A 21,294-nucleotide genomic window follows, 5' to 3' on the forward strand; every position below is an offset into this window, starting at 1 on the left:
GAGGCTTTTCTTTTTAAATAAAGCATGTACAGCTTGTCTAGTAGTAACCAAAAATAAACACCTGAGCACAATGAGCATAGCATGTCTCCTTTAATCCCCTTCCTGGATCATCAACGCAAAATGCCATTTATTTACATTCAAATGTGGACAGCACTGACCACTGTGGCTCTGTGAGAAAAAAATACGCCCCATAGAGAAAAATACTGCCTTATCGCAGGATAAATAGCTCTCTGTTTATTGCTGTTTGCTCTGGCCTCGGAGGCAGTGGATCATCAGGCGTTCCGGGAAGGAAAAACGCACCGAGCACCACAACAGAGCTGCTACAGCGTCACGCTTTTAATAGGCTTTTTATGAGCGTGACTTCTCCCTGCTCTGTACTGTGCCATCAACATCACGCATTAGATAAATTACCGGTTTTATTTGGTTTGGGTTACAGTAGATTTCAAACACAAAATCCTGTTGTATTTATTTCTAAGAGAATAAATGAATGCCGTGAATCCCTCACCACATATTATTCTTTGGGCCTTCTTTCTTTTCCCTTCCCCGCATGTAAAATTGCAAACTGATGACTCATGCCGTCTGTCCGATGATGAGGCCACTTGTCTCGGTGTGATAAGGAAGGAAAAAAGGTTTGTCGCAGGTGGAAACACATTTGCTACACGTGTACCTACCAATCACGGTGGCAAGATGGAAAGAGGCCTAATGGTTCTGGTGCGCTTTTCATGACACAGAGCCACAGAGCCCATTAACTGTGTAGTGAGCCCTGATGGGAGTCTCATAGCCCCACACACACATCATGATTCTAAAGAAGAGGCTGGGGGGAAAAAAAAAAAAAAAGCTAATGGGCTTTGTGTTTGTATGATTTAGTGATTTGGAAGCACAGAGAATTTCCTGCACGCTATCCTCTTTGGGATGCAGAAAAGGAACAACACTGGATCCAGCTGCGTTACTTAGAAACATCTTTATTTAATTAAAGTAGCTTTTTCTGTCAGGGTCAAGTAGGAAATAGACTTTACAAATACTTTACATGTCAGTTGTTTGATTGAGAATCATAAAATCACCATGAACACGAACCAAACAAAAGGGGATGACTGTCACCGTAAAAAGGAACACTGTGGTATTTTTTGAAGGTGAAGGTGAATAATTTATTGGTAGAGATTCAAACAGACACCCGCTTTCATGACAATTATTTATTTATACAGCCGAAAATGCAGAAGAAGGAAGATCTTTCACTGTTTAAACTCCTGTATGAGACAAAAAAAAACCCAAAAACCTCAGTGCTGTGGGTTTATAAAGGACATCAACAGTAAATGTAAGCAACAATGGTACGACAATGTTCCATAAGAGTCAAACGAGGCAGCTTTACACAAAGGTGGTGAAAAACACAGTGAAAATGGAAGCGTTTGATCTACAATACGCAGAAATCCTGCAATGTTAGTAAAGTGCACATTCACCAACCAGGCTGGTTCGAACCAAAGGGATGAGATGCTGGTGAGTCCTGCTCTCTCTGCCATTAACTTTGAGTTCACGGCTTCCTTTGGACAGACAAGAACAACTTGACATCTTTTTTTAAGGGACTCTTGAGGCATCTCGCCTCATGCAGATTTAAAGAGTCTGTTAAGCCAAAACATGTTTTCTAACTTACCTCTAGTGGTATCTAACACGCAGATATTTTTGTCTCTGAGATTTCTGCTGCGCCCCAATACCACAGAGTTGAACTGAATTTGTTCCCACGTCATTAAAAAAAGAAGGTGTTCTAAAAAATTCAAGAGTCACATATCTCTCCAGAATCAATGTCCTTGTTACGCTGCAAAAGGTTTGTTTCTGGAGCAACTTTCAGCTTATTAATGAGTTCATAGAAAAATAGTTTGACAGTGTTCTTTGGATCACTGATCAACAGGGACAATTATTCTGGAGAAAGGTGTTATACCTGAATATTTTAAACATGCATCATGAAACTGTATGGAGCCCCTCGGAGTTCATATGGTAAGAAATGATACTGGCCTGAAAATCCTCCCACAGGGGACCCAGTCAAAAAAAAAAAATGATCGTTTGCATCAACACCACTTAACACCATCTGACAGGATGGTGCGTTGGCCAAACAATCGTGTGCGAGCGAACATCCCTGTTGGATTCCATGAAATCGTGAATGCTGCATTTCTGTTTACGTCACAATACATGGAAAAAGATGTCACAGTGATAACCTTCTGTCACTCATATTAAAATTTATGAACTGTGTCTCCGACTAGTACTTACACCAACACACCTTCGCCAATGCAGCCACAACTGAAACACAGGGCTGTTTTTGTTTGCCTCTTAGAAATGCTGTTTATATAAAACTAATTTGCAACAGCAAATTTGTTTTGAAGGAAACACATCTTCACTTTTTATCTATTTATTCATTTTCAATAATGCGGAAATGGTTAATTGCTGTATTCATATGGCGGTTTTGTCCAAAGAGCATCTCTCATCTCAGTTCGTCTCTCATCTACCCATTCACACTTTCATTCTCATGGCGGAACTGAAGCTGCTTAGGTTGTTGAAATATGCCACAATCTTTTCCAAAAAACCTCAACTGAAGCATTCTTGTGGCGTAGACAAATGCAGTGCTTGATTCACATGCTGCCGGATGATTTTCAGAGGCAACGTGTGAACCAAGCACTGCATTTAACCCCAAGAACGCTTTCGTTTCGTTAAGAGATTTTGGTTTTGTTTAAATGTTCATGAATATCTTCTGTTTCTGTTTCTACAGTGGAAGTTTGTCAGCACATCATAATTGGGAAACTAATGTAGGAGGCACGGTTGAAAAGTCGACAGATGTGACAGATCAATTTGTAAATGCCATAATGTCCCACGTGCTGTACTATGTAGACAAAAATAGTGACAACATGTTGGCCTCATTAGTGAATCACCATCCATTCACTTAGTTTAGTTTTAGCTCAGAAGATTTTCACATCAATATATATTTTCTACAATATGAACCCCCTGGGCCCTCCACACCACTGTTAAGTCCCCAGCAAACTATCTGCATAACGAGATAACACTAAAGGTAAGGGTTTTTTTTTTTTACTTTTTTTTTTTTTATTTCGGTGAACTTACCCCTACGAGGCATCAGGGTTTCAAAAGCTTTAAGCTCCAGTGTACACAAGCAGAAGTCTGGTGAGCGTGCCTGTCCTTCTGAACTACACAATATCGACAGTACTCTAGAAGTGCGTCGCCAAGGGACAGGTGAACAAACACTTATGAAACACATGGTAGTAAACTTGGAGTTGAGTTAGAATCGGTTCACACTGTTAGTGCACCGAGAGGCTGGTTTTCACGAAAACTGAGAAACTGACCTTACCGTTATGCTATCAAAAGTACAAACACCATGAGGAGGAAGAAATGACTCAAGAAAAACATTCAAACGTCTAGATCCGCTGGTTGCATTTTACGACCCTAAAAAACTGTTGAGGCCAAAAGAAAAGTAAAACTGGAAGTCCAGAGAAAAATGTTTAGCTGCACGCCTTGGCAAACCTATTCCAAACTCTTTGGCATGTACGACCAGCAGAATGTACGGTTTATAATTTCATTAATCTTTTCATCGTCAATATAAAAATTGAAATAGAAATAGGTAAAACAAAACAAGGTATCAAATTCATGTCTCCTATGGTTTGTTATCTTACAATAAAATGTTAACATCAAAGTGTTTTATGCCAAAAAGGGCCATATATCAATGCTACAAAAAAATCTAAGCCTTTATTTACACTGCAACAAGTCATTTCTGTACAGGACATTCATTTTTATTACAGCACACACTCATGGCTCATACATCCTAAGAACACACCGATTCCAAAGCAGAAAAATAGGATTTTTTAGGTACCACTTGTAGGGGCGGCTGGGGCTGATTTTTTTTGTTGTCCTCTTCCTGTGACTGAGTCCCTTCATTTTTCCATGTCACATAAAGTCATTGAGCTCCGCCTCCAAGGCAGCGGCCATCTCGTCTGCCTCTGAGCTGCTGCCGCCTTCTTCCTCGTTGGAGTCTTTAGAGGACTCGTCAGCAGATTCCTCCGCCGCCTCCTTCTTCTCGTCGTCATCGTCCTCCTCCTTGGCTTCATCGTGCTTTCGTTTGTGTCCCCTGTAGAAATAAGAAAAGATGATTTAGAAAAGAGAACTGTCAACCTTTAACCCGAGGGTTTGCTGCCATCCAACATTAATGTTTCATTTAAAACTGATGCCAACATGTTGTAGTTTTTATTACAAGATAAAATGAAACCAGAGAAAAGGCTGGAAGTGAAATCTGAAAACAATCACAAAATCAGTGACTGCATTCATTTACTTGGTTACTTATAGGAAGTTCAGTGATGTTGCACATGACTTAACATTGATATTGGTTTTGAGTGAAATTTGGCAATTTTCTTTTTTTCTTTTTTTAAACAGTTAAGGTTACTGAAATGTATGTGCACCTTTTCCCCATTTACAACCAATAACATCCTGTGTTAAGAAATTAAATCAAAAAACACCCAATTTCTAGTCTGAAAACTAGTCTGCAAACCTCAATACAGTCAATGGATTAGCCTAACAAAGCAGCCAGCACATTTCCCCAGACATACATAGCTACACATGCTAATCCAGTGGTCTACTTCCTATATTTACTTTTGTTTGGACTCTGAAACAAGTGTTTGAAATGATTTATGTCAAATGAAAGTTTCCTTGAAAAGCTCTCAGAAGCCTGTGCTGGCTGCCTCGATATGTTGTCTTGCTCGACTCATGTTTCCAGAATCCCTGGTACAACAGGCGAGGTCATCATTAGCATGGCCCATTAGTCGGAATGGACACAGTTTTGATGCCAAAGTGGAAAAATACCAAAATTCTCACAGAGAAAGGCATCCGCCCCCACACCGGATTCAGACTGCAGCTCTACCAGATAATGTTGCATTTCGCTTTCAATTTCTCACTACAAACACAAGGCTGCTGTTCTAGAAAATATATGTTTTTTTTATAAACCAACCATCAAATTAGCTTCTGAATGAATGCAAAGGCGACAACAAGTTAGCACAGTTTGAAGAGTTATTCAAGAGTTTGTGGGGGCGTCATCACCGAAACATTTGAGAAGTGGTCATTTGCTTATCTGAATGAAGTCTCAAGTGTATGTTTTCCAGCTAAAGTGAGCTCTTGAGATGAAGTAAATGAATAGCACTTGATAATATATTAATAAAAGACTGGTTGTTTTTCCTGAAATATAGATATACAGTATACTACATTAAAAAAAAAAGAGCATTTAAATAAAGGGAATAATTTACTGCAATGCTCGTTCAGCACAGCATGTCCCCCTTGAGATTATCACAATGCAATTAACAAGGGCTTGTTCTGCACTCAGACTGTATACGGTGCACAGCCGAACTCCTCAAAGGCTGAAGACATCCACAAAGCACTGAGAGGAGCCGCTAGGAGATGTGAAGGCCCTCCAATGTCAAAGAACAAAACAGTAATGTGGTGACGAGGGATTAAGAACAATCAGGAAAGCAGGGATTCAGAAATTGAGAAGACATGAATACAGAGACAGCAGGAGAAGAGAGGTAAAGTTGTTAGGAAAAGCAAAGCAGACCAGATAAGAAGGAAACGCCTTTGGGAAAAGAAAGCGAATTGGGGGGGACAAGCTAAATCTCGTAAAATTTAAGTGCAAATGAGGCCCAGGGTGCTGTAAAGATCCGAACCACTCTGGAGATGGTCGCATTAAAAGCGAAATTAAGACATTGTGTCTCAATGAATTAAAAAAAATACAGAAACAAAAATAACCTTCCAATAAAGAAGACATTGCAAATCAAACATACCACAGGCAAACTGAAACATAGAGGAGCTATGAGGCTGAGTATTGTTGAATTGTTTTCATCACTAGCTGTAGTAGGCTATCTGAGAAACACATACAAAAACAATGCCTCATGGACATGCTGGAGACACATGCTCATCACAGTTTCAAATGGAACGAATCTTACATGTTTTTGTAAACATGGCACTTAAGTGGATTCAAGATGAACGCAGGGAAAAGAAGAAATAAAAGCACACACTCCTAAGTGGCCGACGAATTCTTCGCTATGGCTGTAAACATGCCATCCCTCTTTCCACTCCATTTTAGCTTCTCCATGACAACGACTGAGGAGAGGCTTATTAGCATGATGCTAATGAGGTGCGGAGGGCTTCTGTATGGTTATTGTGGAGGACTGACACCGCCTCTGCTGAGAGGCCCCCTCTCGTTAGACCACACTGCTGTCAGACAGCTTCGCTAACATCCCACAACAGCGGGGCTCTGGTTGTGTGTTCATTAAAGGTCAGATGTCGGCTACTATCAGCAGAGAGGCTCTGTGACATGCAGACGTTACACTGGACCCCTGCGGACTGTGTGGTTAGTGTGGGAGTGTTTGTGTTACAACAGCACAAATCAGATCCTCCAAATTGACGAGAAGTTTAATTTTCAGAGCCGCAACATGGAGGCTCGGCGGTCAGAGGGTTAATGTGGGGCTGAGCTGTAATGAGATGAGCGATTAATGATTATTTATTTGGCAACAATGTGAGAAAATTAGCCAATATACCACCATCGGTGATTCTGTTCCTGCTACCTGGGCTGCCGGGTGACAAAGTATGAGTCACCGCAGTTGAGACTGTGTATATATATACAAACACGGTGAGGATGAGTAAAAACTTGGTGTGTGTGAGATTTTACACCCATACCCCACCATCTCTCTCTCCCATTTCCAAATATTAACAGTTGAGACAGCAGGGGTTGAGGGGGGCGTGTTCTTCATTGCATTCTGCTTTGCATCATTACATCCAATCTAAATTCTCGTCTATTAATCCAACTACCCACAGGCATACACACGGCAGACACACCACATTCACTCGTGTCAGCTCCAAAACCAGCTTCAGTTGTAAATCCACTTTATCAGATCTTTAGCTGCTTTCACATGCTGCTAAAGCGCATTGTTACGAAGGGGGGTGTCCCTGCAGTCAACACTTTACTTAAGTGTTAAACACATTAAAGGTAGAGTAATCAATAACAAATGGTCTTGTCCAGACTCCATTTGGAATTTAACAAATTTCATTTTCAGTTTGATTTTAATTGTCCAAGCATTATGCATAAGCTGAAAGGCAACAATGCTCACAAAAAGGCTTAACAAAGGATTGATGAAGCTGGATGTTTCCACCACAGAAGAGGTTTAATTTCAATTCTGGTAAGAATTATGGATGCATTGCTCCAAGTTGCAGGAATCGTTAGGTAGGTATCTGGATTGGTATTTGAAGATAAAAAACATTCACCAGCAAACCAAGGAACAAGGACACCAGATCCTCTCCAAAACATGACACTGATCGTGGAATTATGGATGTGAACACAGTTCTAAACATTGCAGGTTTTTGCATTGGGATGAGTCCCACACTTACCATCTGACAACAAGTTATACAAGTTCTTTCCTTCTATTATTGAACAAGCTAACAGATGTCTTTATATTTCTGTGCAGTGAGTATACCTAGAGTCAAGTGCAGTATGCACAGACATAATCCACTAATGAAATTCTCGTCACATGTACCTAAAAGTTGGTGTTTTGGATGGTTCATATACTTCTTTGTGAACAATTCTACAGCCACACCAAATCATATTGTGATCCAGTTGTAGAGACATTTAACTCTGAACCACAAATGTCTATCTGCTCACAGAGCTGGAGAAAAAGTATGGAAATTCATTGTGATTCATCATCTGGGCGCCTTGAGTACCAATATCAAATTTAAATGTTCCATTTCCATCCAATAGTTGGTATGGTGGTGGACAGGTAAGGTATCACGAAAGTTGATATACTTCATCTTCTGGGAGGCATAAATGTCTATATAAAATGTAATGGCAATCTATTACCATCAAACCTTTCCAAAGGCATGAGGGGTTTGTGATTCTGACCAATTTGCCCTTTGAAGCTTTCAGTAAAGTCCAACACCATTAAAAAAGATTGAGTTAATCACATCTACGATCACAGCTTCAGTGAGCATTAACAAAATGTTTTACATTTAAGTGTCATGGGGATCTTTTGACTTGGTTATATTTCTCAGTGAGAGATGGTATACAATAAAGAAACATTGCCTTGTCCAGTAGTCGGAAAATGTTGACAGTTAAATAAATTTACCCAAGACTGAGGCAGAACCTAAACCCTGAGGGAGCACTTAAAATCGTGCTGCTATCAATGACAGATGAGGGGTGGCTGCCTGACCCCACAGGTAGAAATCATCAGGTGGAGTTCTAGCAACGATTAGGACAGCGATTTGGGTGAAAACCGCAACCAAGACAAAAACAAAAAACTGATTTATTACTGAAATCTTGTATTAGAATCTCTCCCCTGATGGTTTCCGAAATCACATTTGTGCATTAAAAAAAAATCTGTATCCAACAAAAAGCAAAAAAGGTCAGTTATGAGAGTGCAAATGGTGAAAATGTGTCTATTATTATAGGCACAGATGTTGAGGTCATTACATTGAGATGTTATTATCTCTGTGTACTATGGGAGGATGATTGCATTAGAGATGTCAAGAGGACATGCTACAGAGTGCCTGCTGGTAAACAAACCGCCTGCAGCTACACCTGCCTCAACACATCATTAGAGATGCATTAGAAACATGAAATGTCTCATACAAGTCAGGAAAATTGCATCTGCTCCGAGCTGAGATACGTTTAAAGACACTGTGGACCTAACACCACCCAGGGGAGAATTCAGAAGGGCAAAGCCGCAGAAAGAATTTACGGAACGGGCTAGACTACCGTTTAATCTTGTGACGGAGAGAAACTGTCACTGCTTAAAAAGAAGTAAGCTCTTAGTAAAGTCCAAGGCTGCAAACTTTACCCAAGGCATCCTAATCTAGGACTGGTGAGGAGGGAAGCACAGACAAATGGTGAGAGGAGGAAGTAAAGCAAAGACTTCAAATGCCTCTGACAACTCTGCTCACAGCAAGCAGGAAGGAGGGGAGTGAGGGGAAAGAGGCAGCAAAAGGGCAAATGGAGGAAATTAAGTGTGAAAGAGGAGGAAACAGAGCACGGAATACAGAAGAGTGAGCTAATGAACTCAATAATGAACTCACAACTTTTGAGCCCCAGACCAAGTTTCCTCTGCTGTGTGTAGGAGGATCAACATTGACAGGTCTTATCCTGAGAGACAATGATCCAAATAACTGACCATGACTTAGATTTATGATGTATCCTTCCACACTCCTCAATAGGTTCCATCCATATGGGTCAATTAGTTACAAAAGCATCTACTGACTGTTAGCCGATTCCAAATGTAGGCCTGATCTTTACGGTAACTGAGTTACTGCTTTGAAATAAAGCGCTTTCGCAACTCAGCAATGCTGGTCATCACTGTCCTGTATCACAACAGTTCCTTCCCCCACAATCCAATATCATTTACAGCAGATGTGTCAAATGCAGATGGCGAGATATAATCACCTCCGTCCTTCGTGCATTCAATAGCTCCATATGCAGTGAGCTGATAAGCGGTGCAGTTAAACAATTGTTTTTTTACAGACATTATCATTATCTGTTCACTGCCACTCGTTATTTTATCTTACTATGAAAACTGACAAACAGGAGGATAGAAGAGACAGGCGCTGTTGTGAGGGAGAGGAGAATTTATGAGGGACGCGTCAGCTTTGCTTAGCAATGTTCAAAAACTCTCTGACTTTCAGCAGTGTTGCAAGGAAAAGGGAGATGGAGATGCATGATGGCGCAACAATAAAGCACTCAAACAATGACTTACAGGTTGCCTGCTTTTGTGACTTACGTGTTGACAAATATTTTAGGCAGGATGTTCACTGTGGAAAGATTCAGTATGCATGGGAGCATCCTTGTGCACAGCTGTAAATAACAATTCTTCAGCAGCTCTGGCTATGTGAAAGAGCTGGTTAATTACTGCTTTGCCCTACTTGGACTACAGTATATGGTCAGCTACTTAAGGATAATTTCCTGTCTTTTAATCTGTCTTTTAGTCTTAAAACAATACTCACATACTCAATAAAAAATCTAATGTTTTTTGGGTCCACAGCCCTAGCTTAACCTGATGCCCCTGATGGTTTGCTGCAGAGAACCATCTGGAAAGGAGCCACTAGAAACTGTTTGGAAAAGGGCAGGCACTTTCAAATAACAGTTGGCGGGTGACTGGACAAACCATCCATCTATCACAGGCTAACTTCAACAAATCAGCTCAATAGTAGCAGAGCGCCACCATCAGCAGAGCCAGGTGGTCAATCAAACTCGTTACCAAATCCATTTGGGAGAAGAGAGAAAACACATTTTCAATCAAATAGCCAGTGCTGTTCTTTGCCATTCTTCCAATTCAATATATTCTCTAATTCTGATGTAACTGATGCTATAGCAGCATCTATGCTAACCTCTTTAGGAGCCGCCATTGTTATGTATTTTCACAACAATAACTGTCACATCCCTTGCTGGTCATTCCTGCCTGTATAATCAGACCTTGAAACACTGTCTGGTTTGATAATTGTGTGTTCGCCACAGGCGCAAGATCACATGACCTTGCAAATCTAGTTTCCTCCCAAGCTAAGCCCCATCTATGCCCCCAAAATAAAGCAGATTTGCTGGATTTTTGTAATATACAATTACGTTTGTGGTTGTAACATGACAAAATGTGGAAAAGTTCAAGGGAGGTGAATACTTTTGCAAGCCACTGTATGTCCATGCTTCATCATAGTTTGTTTCTTTTGAGGTGTCAAATAAATATTTTAAATATGTATTGTTCCCTGTGTTTTTATCACAGAGCCCTATTGGATGAAGAAAACACACTAAACTCCAGAAGACTATTAAGATCAAGAAATACTATGAAACATTACTGTTGCAATGACTTTTATGTTGGGCCCCTTTTTGATTATTTCCTTCATACATCCATGTCTCTGTGTGTTCTTCACAGTCCAATGTTGAATCTACACAGTTCTCGTGGATGCTGATCCTAACTACAAATTAACTTGAGTAGTCTGTCTAGTTAGCCTGTTTTAAGGCTATATAATGTGCCATTTGTATAACATATCAACATGTCTAAAGTGCCCTCGGCAACACACGGAACTCAGTGCCCTCTTCAGTGGCGAGAACACGCTGTATGTGCCCTTTTTTTTCTTTTCGCCCCTGCCCTTCAAAAAGTCTGTGCACGCCACTGCGCTGCACCCATTTCAACTAGTGGTAACAGAGTTACCTCCGGCTGACCTCATTACGTCACCAGCTGCCTCGGCATTCAAGAAAGATGGCGTACGAAGAGTGGGACGAAGCTACATCTTTGTACATTTCGTATATGGTGTACATGATAATTACACAAACTAGGTGCACAATGACGCTCTTTCTTGCGGTAATTTCGGAGGAAAGACGCTGCCGCTGATGTCCGTCTACTTCCGGCTCACGGCCCCGGGGAAAATATCTCGCGCCTGCGCAGAACGCAAAATCCGATCCGATCCGCTGAAACGTATGTGCAGGAGTAATGCAACTATCAATCGAAAAATCTGGGTGCTTTAATTCGACTATGTAAATCTGATCCGGTCCGATTTTAGTCAGACTAAGGTGTATACATGCATCTTAAAAATCCGATCATAGTCAGACTAACCCAGTAATTCGGTTTTCTTGAGTGTCGTGTAAACGCACTGATTGAAACAGAAGAGTGAAGCTGGGAGCGGTAAAACCAAAACAAAGAGCTTAAAAACAAAAAGTGTACTAAAATTGTTCAAGACACTCAAAAACACATGTAAACACTCAATGCTTTCGGTCGTACCGTACAAGAAAACTGAGTTTGTTTTATTCCTTTGGCCACTAACCTTATGTTGGTTGCATTGTGTGGCTTATAAAAGAATATAGGAAAGTCTATCTCAACTTTAATGGTCATGAACCATTTCTCAAACATGATGCTTAAACCTGTGTGGCTTGTGTTTTATTCAATGGCAAGAACTTTATGGACTGCAAATGGCTTTCCACTGTTATATGGTTGTCATGCATAGATTTACTATTCCTCAGACCTTGTGTTAAGGTTACCTAGAGATATGGTTTTTGCCTGAATTGTGGCCTTGATATAATCACTATAAATTGTGAATGTAAAATTGATATAGACCACTGGCCTCCCATTTGTGGCCCTCGAACTGTTATTCCTAAACTATGTGTTTTGGTTGGGTCAGCACGTGTATACCAGGGCTTGTCTCCATGCAAATGATATACAGACAGCTGGGTCACTCAATGCTGTGAGCACAATTTTTAACCTTCATTTTCGTTTTTGGAGCAGTTCTCATATTGACATTTTGCCGGCTGTAGGAGCCTCTAGATTGCACGAAAATGCCATGTTCCAAGTTCACTGCTAAAAGAAAAGTGGACAATGAAAATCTGGAGATTTTGAGGTGACATTTCCTCAAAATTCAGAGGTAAGAATAACAAGAATAAATGCACTGAAATCATCATATCAAGCTGCAAGCAGGATTCTTATCATGACATATGACATAACAAAAAGCAACAAAGTGCTCACTTAGAGTGGTGTGGATTTTGGGTAAGCACAAGAAGCCATTCTAAGATGCAGAAATAATAAAATAATACATGACAGAAGTGATGGACACAATGTTTGAAGGCAAACAAAAAGAGGAGCTATGTATTTAATTGATGTCAAAATGGAAATGACAGTTTATTTCAGTTCGTATTCTTGTTGTTTCGAATGAAAAGGACATTTTTTATTTTGAATAATACAGTATTATTGCATATGGCCTGACCGACCCCAATACATGGACCTTTGAGTCATCGAAAAAAATCTTTGTGGCCCTTTAAGATTTGTATTTCAGTACCCCTGATATAGATTATATATAGATATATAGGTTTGATACCTGCTCTATCAGAGAGTAAAACAGTAAACTGACTTTTCAAATAAAAAAGGTGAATTAATGTGATGAGACCATAGACAATACATAGAGAACAATGCCTTGCTGACAGCAGCATCCCAGAGTTACAAGTGTGACAAAGGTATGATGCAGCATCTGAACTGGATGATTCACTGTCAGTGTCATTTATATCTCCCCAGTCACCCATGTATGCATCAAACCAACCTAATCTCTGGCTCAGCCACAGGCAGCAGAATCAGATTAAAGCCCCCGGGCGTCCTTTAATAGGAGTTACTTCTTTTCTCTGTTTGCTTACTGGCACTGGCACTGGTTTGACAAGGCTGCAGGGATCTTTTCACAGGCGCTCGGGACAAATTTTGGCTCAGAAATCTGGAGTTCAAAGAGTAGGGGAACATAAAGTATATGCCTCCGTTCTTTTTACAGACCAGCAAGGTAGGACATTAGTTAAAGTCACTTTCCCATAAAGAAGAGGCCACAGGCTTGATCCACACACAGTGTGCTATAAACAACCATAAAAGGTCTGCACTGTCCTTGAGAAAGGGTGGGAAAGACAAATTGTTTGGACTTTCAATTGTAATGTTTAAAGTTTTTTTTTTTTTTGAAGAGGAAGTTCTGTTTGGACCAGTTCCAAAGCTGCTTAATTCATTCATAAGCTCAGAGGGTCCCTGCTCATAAAATATTTGAGAATTGTTTTTGCTTTGGGGTTATCCATTTCTACACTCTAGCAGAGCTTTGCAAATAACTTGGTTCACCCTGCGTTTTGCGTTCCTTCTTGTATCTCCCGAATATTAAAGCCCACAAAATGACAGGTGACAAATGCAAGCTTGGCCGAGGTATAAAATTCAAAATAGTAGAGTGGAAAATATAATGCGACTTTCAAACAGCTCTGAGAATTTTTTTTTGCATAAGTGCCTTTGATGGCGATGAAACTCTAACCCTAGCACACAAATGTGAATATCACACAAAACATTTAATGCGCATTAACAGAAAATGTACACTTCACCTGATTCATTGATTGTTCTTTCATTGGGAGAGTGACTCTGTGGTCACATGTTGGAAGACAACTGGAAAAGCAAAGAGTCAAAACTCTAATCTATGTAAAGGCGAGGTGTCACGAATCAAGTCACTAAAACAATGTGAAGTGTGGGAAGGCTGGAAATGTTGAAAGGATGAAACAGTATTTTAAACCTCTCATCTAAGAGATAATGTAAGAGAGGCAGTGGTGAGAAACAATTAGGGGAATAATCTTCAATAAAGTATAGATTACAGAGGCAAATTCAAATGAGGTATATATGGTACTACGTGGTGCTAACACTAGCAGCAACTAAAATATTGGTGTTCAAATAAAATTCATGGATGAAATAATGGTTGAAGTGAAAAAGGTTTTGAATGTTAACATGGAGGTTTTACAACAAAGCTGCCATAAAACCATGACTACTTTGATACTCCCACCTTCCCACCACCCCTGTTCTCCTCATCAGTCCATGCAGTGGGTGGAGAGCACTGAGCAGTGACTGAGCTCCAAGCATTTTCTCCCAAGCCGACTAATTGCCCCACTATGATGAGGTGGCTCCTAATGAGGTACTCTTCTCTTCATACCTGTTGGCAGCTGTCCAGGAACAAACCTTCTGGTAATCTATTTCTCAATATTGAGCCTGATGCCAGGGCCACACTCAGGCTCTTCAGTCAGCTGTGGGTGAAGCATGGAAATGTTTTGATAAAAAGTTGTGAAAATAGTTTGATATTTGGTGTGATATTCAAAATGGGAGATATTTTTGTTGAAGCTGCTACAAGGAAGGTTGATTTTGTTTTGATTCTGGCCTGGCTTATTCTTCTTTTGTGACTTGAACAAGTCAAATAATCTGAACTTTTCCATTGGAATGAATAATTGAAATAGCAGCAGCAAGGATGTATAACTCAGAGTGTACTACCTGTATCACATTTCATATTCTGCTTGGTACCTGAAGAACTGGCCCACTGTGGCTTTAACAGACTTCTATTTTCAGTCTTAACGCCCACTGACATTAAACCTCAGACCTTTCTCTTTCTGGAATCGAGATCAATGGTGCACATTGCAGCACTGCTAAGAGTGATGTATGTTTGTGCAGACACTCATATATAGGCCAGGGACTAGCTCAGTCAGGAGCCTTTTGGATGAGAGGCAAAACACCTTCAAGAACCCAAAGCAGGACTAGTTGCCTTGGACGTCACATTTTTAGATCAAAACTTTGGATTTCTTCAGCTTTTCCTGCCACATAGCTCTAACATTTTCAGCTGATGGTAACAGGTTATCTGAGGACGCTTAACGTTATTCTGGGTATACTGTCAATTATATGTGAGTCAGGCTGACAAAGTGCATATACCACAAAAATACACTCAATATTTTCTTGCAAAAAAAGCACTCCACATGCACTGGACACAGAGCCGGCCAAAGGCATAAGCGAACTAAGCGAACAATTGGGGCCCCTAGGCCCCAAGGAAAAAAAATAATAATAAAAAGAATATATATATATATATATATATATATATATGTATATATATATATATATATATATATATATATATATATATTATATATATATATTATATATATATATATATATATATACACACCGCTATACTCCACGCGTGATGTCCCCCGGTTGACCGCTAGGAGCTCCCGACTGACGGCGATGAGTGTCTGCCCGTCCCCCGGCTGACGGAGTTGATGACCGTCTGTCCGTCCGTCCGTCCGTGTCTCCCCCCCCCCCCCCCCCCCCGGGACTGACGTTGACGAGCGTTCGAAACGCCCCCCCCCCCCGGACAGACGGTGCGCCGCTACACTAAAAAGTTTTGGGGAGAACCCTGATACATATACACACACACACACACATATATATATACACACACACACACACACACACACATATATATATATGTACATACACTACTCACAATTTATTGACAGTATTTATTTTACTCATTTACATGAGTGCTTTTCCTATTTGGTCTGAATTTTAATGTTCCCTTTGATATTACTAATAATGAATGAGAAGAAACACCATTTTCATTAGTTTAATATTTATTACCCCCAAAATTTAGACAATAACAAGGATAGCCCCAAATAACAAAAACTGACAATGTCAGTAGCGGGTGTTTCCACCATTTGCCGCAATGACAGCTTGACAGCGACGTCTCATGCTCCTCACTAGCCTCATGATGTTGTTCTGAGGCAATGCGTTCCACTCCTCCACAAGTGCTACACGCAGTTCTGCCAGGTCACGTGGGGGTGGGGTACGATCATCCAGTCTCTGCTTCAGCTGGTCCCAGACGTGCTCTATGGAGTTCAGGTCATGGGACATTGCTGGCCATACCATATGAGGCACTCCGACTTCCTGAAGTCGAGCTGTGACAATTCTGGCGCGATGTGGTGGAGCATTATCATCCATGAACAGAAAGTTGGGGCTGTGCTGGCGGAATTGGGGGATGATGATGGGTTCTATGATTTCTCTGAGGTAAATACGTGCATTGACTGAGCCATGTACAATAACCAAATCTGTTTTGCGCTGACTGGTGATGCCTGCCCAGACTGTTGCACCTCCTCCACCAAAGGGAACCCTGGGGACCATGTTGACCTCGGCGTATCGCTCACCTCGCCTTCTCCAGCAACGCTGACGACCATCATTTCTGTGCAAGGTGACCCGACACTCATCAGTGAACAGGACGGTAGACCACTGCTGCATTGTCCAGGTCACATGGTCTTGTGCCCACTGCAAACGTTCAATGCGGTGTCTTGGTGTCAGTGGAGTCACCTGCAATGGTCGTATGGCATTCAAGCCAAAGCGGTGGAGTCGGTTTCGAATGGTTTGTCTGGAAACCCTAGTACCCCTCACATCTCGTAACTGGGCCTGCAGCTGTGTGGCAGTTGCATAACGATGTCTGAGTGCATAGGTCCTTATGTACTGGTCATCGTTGCGGTCTGTCACTCGTGGGGCTCCACTCCTGGGTCTGTCACAAACTCTGCCAGTAGTTCTGTGTCTTGATGCAAGTCTGCTGATGACACTTTGAGACACACCAAGTTCACGAGCAACATCTGACTGCCTGCCACTGACCCGAAGGCGCGCTATGGCCAGGTGGCGCTGCTCGTCCGTTAAGTGACGTCGTGTGTTCATGGCTGTTTGAATGATGAACTTGGAATGACTTACTGACAATACCAGCTTTTTATACCCACAGAATGTTGAAATTGATGCCACATTGAAAAGGGTTGTCTTTTAGTTTTTTGGTATTGGCCCCAATATGTAAGGCACACTGTACACAGTGAGACCATTACATGGAAAACACAAAATGAGGTGTGTCTATCACCCCAATACAATTGCCTCCCTATCCCAAAACTCTCTGAAGTGAAACAAACACCGTCTGTATGAAACCCACTGAGTCTCTCACAATATCCCTAACTTATTGTGAGTAGTGTATATATATATATATATATATATATATTTTAACATGAATTAATGAATAATTCAAGACAAGATGATTCTGATTTCATGATCAATATACCTGCCTACAACTGCTGTGTCTGCCAGCATTTTTGGTGTCATTATGCATCTGTGCCCAGGGGGACAGTAGTTCATAATCTGTCACAGGTGACTCTGCGGTGGTGGGAGGGGGGGGCCCCAAATCAAATTCTGCTTAGGGCCCCCAAAAGGTTGTGGCCGGCACTGACTGGACATAACAACCTGGCATAATCAGTGCAAGAGATAACGTTTGTGATAAAGATGGGGAAGGAAGATAATAAATCTACAGACGATCCTCAAGGGCATTGCAAAATATTTTTTCCAATGCAGACAAAAATAGTATATGCACTTTTCTGTGTGAGGAAAAAAAGAGCATATGCATGTGTGTATGGGTGATGTGAAACAATGGCTATTAACAGGCCAGTCTTCCCCTGAGATGTATCTCGTTGCCTCATAGTGAGATTAATCTGATGCAGAGATCATAAATAGAAAACTGCTTGCATCACCAGCTCGGAGCCACGAGCCAAAGGAAAAAAATGGGTCAGATTACTTGCAGTTTTTTTTCCTACTTATGTATTCCTCCTTCCTCCTCTTTTCATATATGTGAAAAATCTGAGTAAGCAATCATATTCCTCACAGCCAGCCCGCTCTCTCGCACTGCTGGGCTGTGTTTGTCAGGGACAGGGAGCACGGGGACCATCGTGCAGTTTCTCCACACTGCTCCGCTGAGAAACACACACTCCTGGATTCAGTGTACTCACAAGGGGCAGCGGGGCAAGGCAGACGACTGTCAATATCTTTTAAACCCACGTTACATTCATAATCATCCCTTCCTGCATGTGACACCTTTCAAAGCACCTTTGGGATTCAGGTGTCAGGCTTCATTGTCAGACTAACAGGACAGCTGGGTGTCACTAGACAAAATGTCCCGTGGGCCAGACTGATGGATCTGATCGACTCCATGAGGCGAGACCAGGATTTAAAATGACTTCTCACAACACATTCACACAGTGTTGTATAACTATACTTGTGAATATCTCCATGGCTTTTAATTTGAGGCACTCCAGGCTACTGAGTATACATGAAAACATGAAGAAGACAACCACTGTCAAATACTGACCTATGGCTAAACCTTGCAATGAAAAAGGAATATGGTCAGCTGTGTTAATGGACTGTCACTTACTGTTGTGTTTTAAAGGACTAAGATCTCTGGAAAACTGTCAGGAAAACGTAACAGCAGAGCAGGAAACAACAGTCGAGGCACAGAAAGAACAGTGTCAGGCCAATAATGTTGAAGCACTGAACAAATTTAGAGAAACTATCTCTACCACAACACTATTTGTCCAGAGTACACTTCTCAAATCATATGTCGAGGAAAACAATGATGGCATGAAATTTCTGACTATGTAAGGACCTTAAGGAACCTAAGGAACACAACCTTTACTTATGGATTTCTACTATACGGTGACTTGAACAGTGAAAAGGGTACAGTACATCACTATTAAGGTTTGTTACCACTGCAGGAAAGTAGTCAGCCTTATTCGGAACAATAAGGCATTTAGGATTGGTCAGCAAAATAGCACATTTTTAAAATGTTTTTTTTATTTTTTACTTCGGGAGGGTTCACTAAAACTAATTTAATCTTTTTGTAGGAATTCCCTTATCACACTCACGCAGTTCACACAGTCTTATCTATATGTGACTTATTGTCAAGCACTTTGTAACTCTGGCATTTTGTATTAATCTTTTTATCTATGATATCATCTATTGGCTACACTGGAGTAGTTGGATATTATGAGCCTGAGGGCATCTCAGTGGAGTTAATGAGAGAGGGGCAAGTGCTGCTCTTCTAGAGGTGCCATAAATTCTGGGTAGACCTTTGTTGATGTTCATTTTTTTCCTCCTCATTACACAGATATAGCAATATATCTGTGTTTATCTTACAGTACTTCATTGTACGGTGTAAAGCTATCATTTTGCAAATGCCTGAACCCTAGTCCCTGATAGGACTGCAATGATTAGTTGATGAATCGATAAATTAAACAAACGTTTTTTTTGCCAACCATGATGACAAATCGATTAATCTTATTGTTTTTTAAGCAAAAAAGTCAAACATCTACTGGTTCTGGCTTCTCCAATGCAAGGATCTGCTGCTTTTCCTTGACGTTTATGATAGCAAATAAAAAGTATTAACAAAAGAATTAAAGGGATATTCCGGTGTAAGTTTAATCCATGGTCTAAAGCAGTCGTTCCAAACCTTTTTTCCTTGAAGCCACCCTTGCCTGTGTCCAAGACAAGCCAGGCCCCTCCAACCCTAACCCGCATACACTAAAAGAATAAAGTGATTAATTACAAACTTTTATTTGCAAAAAGTAACAACAGTTATATTCTCCTAGTTTTACAATTTATATAGATACATGTCTTCCTTTTTGTGTCATCAGGTGTATCACACACAACGACCAGAATAGGCCTACCAGAGAACAGAATAGGCCTACCTCATAGGGGTGTTGGTAATAAATAGCTTAATGAATTTAAATGTGGACCAAGAAATATGTTTCAATTTGGTTTATAGAGTTTTGATTGGGTGTGTTGTTGGGATTTTAGGCAGTCCAGGATATAATTGGCCGTTTTTGACTATTTTTGATTTTACCATTATATTTCACCTTAAAAACTATTTACCCTGCCTTGTTTGGTGTCATTATTTTCAGCACAACCTCACATGTGTGACCTTACAGTTATCTTTTCATTTCACGGTATTAACACAATTGACCTAAAATCACAAAAAAACATAAAATCCGAGTAGGAAAAAGTTCGATTTTTTACTGTGAAAACCACAAATATGTTTAACGAACCATTTCTATTACTTATAATGCAAATATAAATTGTTGTTTGCTAAACTTGTGCATAAGTTTTTGGAATTTACAAAGTTATATGTAATTATTTACATTTAAATGCAGGAAATGCCTCAGGCTCAGGTCTGCCTCAGCTCTCCTGCCTGCTCCACATTCAGCAGTCTCCTTGTTATTTTGACTCATTAAAGGTCCCATATCATAAAAAACAAGTTTTCTCTGGTCTCTACATATATAAGCTGGTCCTCCCTGAGCCTGCCAACTCCTAGAATGAGGAAAACAAGCGAGTCCTGCATGGTCTCTGCAGCCCACCCACTGGTAACACGGCGCTCCTACAGGCTGTTCAGATTCTGCTCCTTTAGTTACGTAACGAAAGGAGTCATTATCATAGGCCGACCTCCACGGCGCGGTGATAGGAGATATCCGAGAGGGGGGCGTTCATCCCCGAGGTGAAGTTCGGTGTGTCCAGCGGAGAGACAGCAGTGTTTCGCAACGTTGTCGCTCAGAGCTAGACACGCAATTGCTCTGTTGTTGGTTGTAATAATCAACATAAGTGCCTATATTCTGTTCCAGCTACATAACAACAGAAGAGACAGTTGTTGTGCTTCATTTTTAATGACAACGTGCCGGCTGCGGTTCGTGTTAGCTTGTATGTGTGTGCTAACCACTTCACGTCGGACTGCTTCAGTAACGAGGGTCAGTACAAAGCTGACTTTGCCTCGACACTGACCTTCGTAAAAGGATCAGTCCCAACCATATCGGACCCAGCAACTGCACCCGAGCCACCGATTAGTGTCGCCGCGGTTTGATAGTATTTACAGTTGCCGACGAGTATGGTGAAGTCAGCTGGAAATTGGCTAACTAGTTAGCTCCACTTCGGTCCGCTATGCAATGGCGTTTGAAGCAAGTTTAATGTTAATAATATTACGATGGAGCTTGGTTGTCTCAGTATAAAGTCTGGAAACATGTGCAGACTGGAGACAGAGACGATGCGAACAGTGTCCAAGAGTTTGAAGACTGTGTAGGAGACAAACACAGCTTTCGCTAGATGTTAGCCATTAGCTACACGG

The 21,294-nt window shown here is 41.0% G+C and overlaps 1 protein-coding gene across 1 annotated transcript in view; it reads right to left on the minus strand.

The window, feature by feature from the left end:
• Nucleotides 1-945: 945 nt before the first annotated feature.
• ctdp1 (CTD (carboxy-terminal domain, RNA polymerase II, polypeptide A) phosphatase, subunit 1) overlaps nt 946-21,294 on the minus strand; it is an 85,539-nt gene continuing 65,190 nt past the window's right edge. The window contains exon 13 of the mRNA XM_030412508.1: nt 946-4,117. Coding sequence (XP_030268368.1) covers nt 3,937-4,117 — 181 coding nt within the window. The 3' untranslated portion in view covers nt 946-3,936. The remainder of the gene's footprint in view (nt 4,118-21,294) is intronic.

This window comes from Sparus aurata, chromosome 3, assembly GCF_900880675.1.
Source record: "Sparus aurata chromosome 3, fSpaAur1.1, whole genome shotgun sequence".
NCBI classification, from domain to species: domain Eukaryota; kingdom Metazoa; phylum Chordata; class Actinopteri; order Spariformes; family Sparidae; genus Sparus; species Sparus aurata.